The sequence below is a fragment of the Tribolium madens genome, unplaced genomic scaffold (genome assembly GCF_015345945.1).
Source record: "Tribolium madens isolate multiple individuals breed KSU strain unplaced genomic scaffold, Tmad_KSU_1.1 Scaffold_19;HRSCAF=116;Tcas5.2_LG9, whole genome shotgun sequence".
Lineage (NCBI taxonomy): Eukaryota > Metazoa > Arthropoda > Insecta > Coleoptera > Tenebrionidae > Tribolium > Tribolium madens.
This window is the reverse complement of record NW_025400983.1, coordinates 3,266,630-3,272,776: the sequence shown is the minus strand read 5'-3', so window position 1 is coordinate 3,272,776 and position 6,147 is coordinate 3,266,630. Positions and strand designations below refer to the sequence as shown.

Below are 6,147 nucleotides of genomic sequence, written 5' to 3'. Positions count from 1 at the left end.
AGATGGCGCGATGACCATCAAACGCAAAGTACAAACCAAATATAAACTACCGACGATCAATTGGATCGCTTTGAAGCCGAATCAAGTCCGAGGGACGATTTTTAACGAATTAGATGATGATAAACTACACGGTTTTATCGATTTTAACGATTTTGAGGAGCGATTTAAGATCGGAAATGCCGGTATGTTGGCGAATGGGACTAGTGAGCTTGATGGTCTTTCGACATTCCCGAGCAAACGTTTCAAAAAACCGGAAAATGTCACACTTTTGGAGCACACAAGACTGCGAAATATCGCAATTTCGAGGCGAAAATTAGAAATGTCCCCTGAAAAGGTGATAATTGCGATCAATTCGCTCGATTTGAAACAATTGAGTCTCGAAAATGTCGAATTGTTGCAACGGATGGTACCCACCGAACAGGAAACAAAAGCCTATCGAGAGTACGTCAACGATAAGAAAAATGTCAATTTGTTAACTGAAGAGGACAAGTTTTTGCTCCAGTTGACCAAAGTTGAGCGAATTTCGGCGAAATTGTCAATCATGAGTTACATTGGCAATTTTTACGACAACTTGCATCTCATAGCACCGGTAATTAAGACAGTTTTTGTGAACTTTTATTTAATTTGCTTTTTTTTAACGAAATCTTGCGAGTCAAATTTGAGACAGTTACTGTCGTCCGAATAAGCTGAAATTTTTAATTAATTCCCGTGACAATAATTAATAATTTATAAACAATTAACAATTGTTATGAATAATGACCAATATCTTGATAGAGCAGAAAAAACTCTACACGTTGTTGGGGTTTTTAAGGGCAAAACCAACCCCCGATCTCCCACAGGAATGAAGATTTAAGGGTTGAAATTTCAACATCGCTATTTGAGATTAATTCTATTTAATAAATAAAAAAATTCTTTGTATTTGACATTAAAAGCATTTCATAAAACAATAAATAAAGAGACTAAAAAGTGAAAAATAAAGTTTTAAGAAAAATATTTTTTTTAAATAAGCTTTTAAAAAATGTACTTACTAAAAAATAAAAAATCTTTTTTTTTCAATGCAGACATGAACATTTACAGTTTAAGTTTTTGAATAAAATAAAGCAATTTGAGCTATTTTTAATTTAATTTAATTTTGAATTAATTTTGTATTAAAATCGAGCAAAATAAAATTAAAAATAGCTCAAATTGCTTTATATTTGAAGAAAGTTTTATTCAAAACATTGTGTTGAAAAATTTTGATTCAGGTTAATTTCCGGCTTAAAATAAAGCCAAACCGCTTGAGAATATCACAAATTGCTTTATTTCAGCCTAAAATTGAGATTGAAGACATTATTTTTATAAAAATACATTAATTTAGAATGAATTCTGTACTAAAATCGAGCAAAATTGGTTTGAAAATAGATAAAATTGCTTTATTTTGGAAGAAACCTCTTAAGCTTAAGTTTTTGAAATTTATAAAAGCTTACAATTTGCTTTCTAGAGGTTGGTGATGGTAATTTTTAGCCACGTTTTGAGCGATTTCTCTTATTTCAGGTGCAGTATTCATTAATTAATTCAACAAAATTTTGAAAAATATTCGAGACACTTCGAAAATTGAATTTTTCAAAATTTGTGACATTTATTGTCTACCAACCATCACCTTATTAGGACAAAAGTTCCTAAATTTTGGAAAATTGACTTTTATTTTAAAAAAGTACGTAAAACGTGCAAAATATGTTTCATTTGCCTTAATATAGTATTTTACTTTTTAGTACATTTTTTAAATAAAAGCTTATTTAAAAAATATTTTTTATACAGGGTGTAACGAGAAGATGAGCACAAAGAGTAATCTGTGATTTTTCAGGCAAAATAAAGCGATTAACCTAACTTACCTCTATACCAAGGTGCACCGTTTAAAAGTTTGACGCCAATGAAATTATGATTTTTTTTGTTTAAATTAATAATTAATTATATTATTGTTAACTAACACAAACATACCAGGTGAATAAAAGTATGGAACCAAACGTTTTTTGCTTGAACTATTTATCTATAAAAATGTGATGTTTTCACAAGAATAAAATTTTTCAAAATTTCCTTTTGTTTTGGAATTCTACAAAAAAAAAATATTTTTTTAAATGGCAACCCACTATAAAATCATTTTTCTCATAAAAGCTATCCTCTAAGGATTACAACTATCTGCTTTATATTTAATTTTTTCACATAAATTGCAATTTTGACAAAAAAGATCGCATAACTCAAAAACAAAACAAAATTTCGTTCTGAAAATACGATCACATTTTTTATATTATTTTAATTTATATTAATTATTTTTTGGAGGCGAATGATTAAAAATAAAACCGCTTGGTTCCATACTTTATATTCACCCTGTACATAAAGACACTAAGATTTAATTGTTTTTTATACAATTAAAAAAAAAATATAATAATAATGGCCAACGTGTAAAATTTTAACACATTTACTTAAATTATTTTTTAACTTTAAAACCAAGGCTGATACAAAAATTTTATAAGATACAAAAATTGTTCAAAAATAATGTAGTCGTACTTGTCCAATAAAAAAAGAATTACAAAAATATGGCTTAAAATGTGTTAAATTTGTTAATAAGTAAGTACTTTACAATAATAATAAAATAAAAGAAATAGCACAAAAACTTGTGGTTTTAATATCACATTGCCTACCAAATTTTATAAAAATCCATTAATCCATTAAAACGTTATTAAAGAAAAACGAAAATAATTTTTAAAATTTGGTTACTTCTAAACGGTGTAAAGTTGGGTTTGGACGAGGAAAATCTCAGGTTACACCCTGTATATTTTTATCCACTTGTTTTTTAGCAAACACATGCGATCATTTCTGGCTCGAACTCGGTGAAAAGCTCGAAGAAATTGCGATCAGTTTTGGAAATAATCCTCGCTTTTGGGAATTACCTCAATAGTAGTAGACGGGGGCCGGCTTACGGCTTCAAACTCCAATCACTCGACACGCTTTTGGACACGAAATCGACCGATAAACGGATGTGTCTTTTGCACTACATTGTTGCCACGATTCGTCAAAAATTCCCCGAATTGTTGAACTTCGATTCGGACCTCCACTACATAGAGAAAGCTGCAGTTGGTAAAAATCCCCCTCACTGTTTTTTAGTAATTTAATTTACCAAAATTCGCTTAGTTTCTCTCGAAAACATCACCACTGATGTCCACGAGTTAGAGAAAGGAATGGAGGCGGTCCGAAAAGAGGCCGAGATTCGGGGGAAGGGCCCCCAGAGTATCGTCGTTCGCGATTTTCTCGCCAATGCCGAGGAGAAGTTGAGACGGTTGAGAAACGACGCGAAAACGGCCCAAGAAGCCTTCAGGGAGTGTGTGGAGTATTTCGCCGAGTCGCCGAGGACGACAGACGCCAATACTTTCTTCTCCCTGCTAGTGAGATTTGTCAAAGCTTTCAAGGTAAATAATACGGATACCTAGACTAGGAAAAGTCCACACACTTTGAACTAATTTTTTTTTCTAATTTAAATGAATTTAAAATACTTTAACTTTAAAAAATCATTACTCAATAACTATTAGGCCAATTTCCTTCAAATAAAGACCATTCTAAAGGGACGGACTTGCCCTTTAAAATGATATGCAATTTGAAATTGAATATTGGCAAGTTCGAAGTAAATCGAACTAATCTAAGAAAAACCCCACGAGTAAATTTTTTTTTCTTTGTCACCATCGTGTAGAGCATCTTTTTATTAGTAATAATCCAAATTTTGAAAATAATATACCGAGTAGTTTTTAAGAAATGATTTTTTGAAGTTAAGGTTTGCTAATCAGGTATTGCGCCATATAGGAGAAATGTATGTTAATTTTACTTAAAATTGCATTTTTATAAAAGTATCTGTTTTAAGACTCTTTTTTTGCTTAAAAATGGTCGATTGCACCTTCTTTGTTCTAATTAGAATAAACAAAAATTGTTTCTTTACTTAATACAAACAAAGAGTACCTGCGTACAAATTAAAGCAAATGATCACTGATCATTGAGCAAAAAAGATCTAGAAGTTTAAAGCAGTAGCTTTAAATATAAAAACAAATCTTTTTCAAATTAAATCACTTTCCATTCAGATTCCAATTTGTTCACTTTGTTCTAATTTTTTGAACTTTTTTTTAAAATGTTCTCAGCAAATGCTTTTTCATCACTTTCTACTGATATTGAATGCAATAAGTCAGTTGCTTCGTGTGCAACTGTTATCACAACAACTACTACCTACAAGCTAACTGAAGCTAATCCTAGAATGTACCATAGATGAAATATTATTATTATATATTTATATTATTATATATTTCCTCTTTGAATGTACCAACAAAATAAATCAGGTGACTTATTGCATTTAACATCACTCGAAAGTGATGAGAAAGCATTTGCCCAGAACATTTTCAAAAAAAGTTCAGAAAGCTAGAACAAAGTGAACAAGTCGAAATCTGAATGGAAAGTGATTTGATTTGAAAAAGATTTGCCCTTATATTTAAGGCTCGTGCCTTAAACTTCTAAATCCTCTTTGCTCAATGATCAGTGGTCATTTTTACAACAAAAAAACTCTTTAATTGCTTTAATTAGTACGCAGGTACTCTTTATTTGTTTTAAGTAAACAAACAGTTTTTGTTTATTGTAATTGACCATTTTTAAGCAAAAGAAGAGTCTTAAAACAGATACTTTTATAAAAATGCAATTTTAAGTAAGATTAACATGCATTTCTCCTATATGGAGCAATGCTTGATTAGCAAACCTTAACTTCAAAAAAATCATATTTTGAAAACTACTCGGTATATTTTTTAAAAAATTTGGATTACAACTAATAAAGAGATGCTCTACACGATGGTAATGATGAAAAAAAAATTACTCGTAGGGTTTTTTTTTAGATTACTTGGATTTACTTCGAACTTCTTCGAACACTGTTCGAAGAAAAGCTTGCCAATATTCAATTTCAAGTTTTATATCATTCTAAAGGGCAAGTCCATCCCTTTAGAATGGTCTTTATTTGAAGGAAATCGGCCTAATAGTTATTGAGTAATGATTTTTTAAAGTTAAAGTATTTTAAATTCATTTAAATTAGAAAAAAATATTTAGTTCAAAGTGTGTGGACTTTTAAAATTTTTTTTTAGTGCATTTGATTTGTCTCACTGAGACGAACAAAATGATATAAAATTTGTCAAGTTGTCACGACATGACTTTTTTTGTCGCCTTGTGTAATAATAGATAAAGATAATGCAAAATTTTTTTTGAAAACTATATTTAAAAAAAATTCATTTAGCATTTGCGCCCAGTCTCATAATTTTGAAAATGCTGCGAATACGGTTAAAGGTACAAGAAAAATATTAAAAAAGTTGTAGAGAATAAAATTTTCAAGAAAAAAAGTGTTCAGATAAAAGTTAAAGAAGAGTTATTTTTATTTTCGACGGTGAATTTCGTAACAACAAATTACACTTGTTTTTAATGTTTTTATACAGCGATGTCTATTTCAAATTACAATGATTTTTCTTGTTAAATATAGGGTTATTCATAAATATGAACCTCAAAAATGACCTATAAAACGATGTTAATTTAAATAATAACTCGTGATAGAATTTTACAGCCCTCGGAACGTGGGTATGGAATTTTTTTTTTTTTTTGTAGTAACTTTGGAACCATTTGACCAAATATACAGAGTGGTCTAGAAGTCTGAAAACGCTTATTTTCTGGCGAAATTATCAAATTTTTTGGCAAAAAAATTATAGGTGTACAATGGCTATAAAATTGCTATTCCAAAAAAAAAATTGAATATCAGTTAATTGTTTATACTTACGAGATAAACATACTAACAATTTTTTTTTAATGGAAACCTACCACAATTTTTTTTCTAGACAAAGATTGTTGTGCAAATTTTTTTTTGTAAATCTAACACTTTTTGTTAGAAAAATGTTTGACTTACAAGTATTAAAGAATTTTTTTAAATAAACTACTCGTTTTTTTTTTAAATAAATTGATGAATGTTTAAAGGTTGTAAAAAAGCGATGCTAAAGTATTTTTTATTTTAGTTAATTGTTTAAACGTACCACCCCTTGGCCGGTGGAAGAAAGTTTTGACAACAGAAAAAGTATATATTTTTTTTAAATAAATTGTAACATTTTT

General features: G+C 29.3%; 1 protein-coding gene across 1 annotated transcript in view; it reads left to right on the top strand.

Moving 5' to 3' along the window:
• Positions 1-6,147, top strand: part of LOC123013920 (formin-like protein) — a 27,144-nt gene that overhangs the window by 18,660 nt on the left and 2,337 nt on the right. Inside the window, exons 9-11 of the mRNA XM_044412796.1 lie at positions 1-589; positions 2,835-3,114; positions 3,169-3,443. The exon at positions 1-589 is cut by the window's left edge and continues 196 nt beyond it. Coding sequence (XP_044268731.1) covers positions 1-589; positions 2,835-3,114; positions 3,169-3,443 — 1,144 coding nt within the window. The remainder of the gene's footprint in view (positions 590-2,834; positions 3,115-3,168; positions 3,444-6,147) is intronic.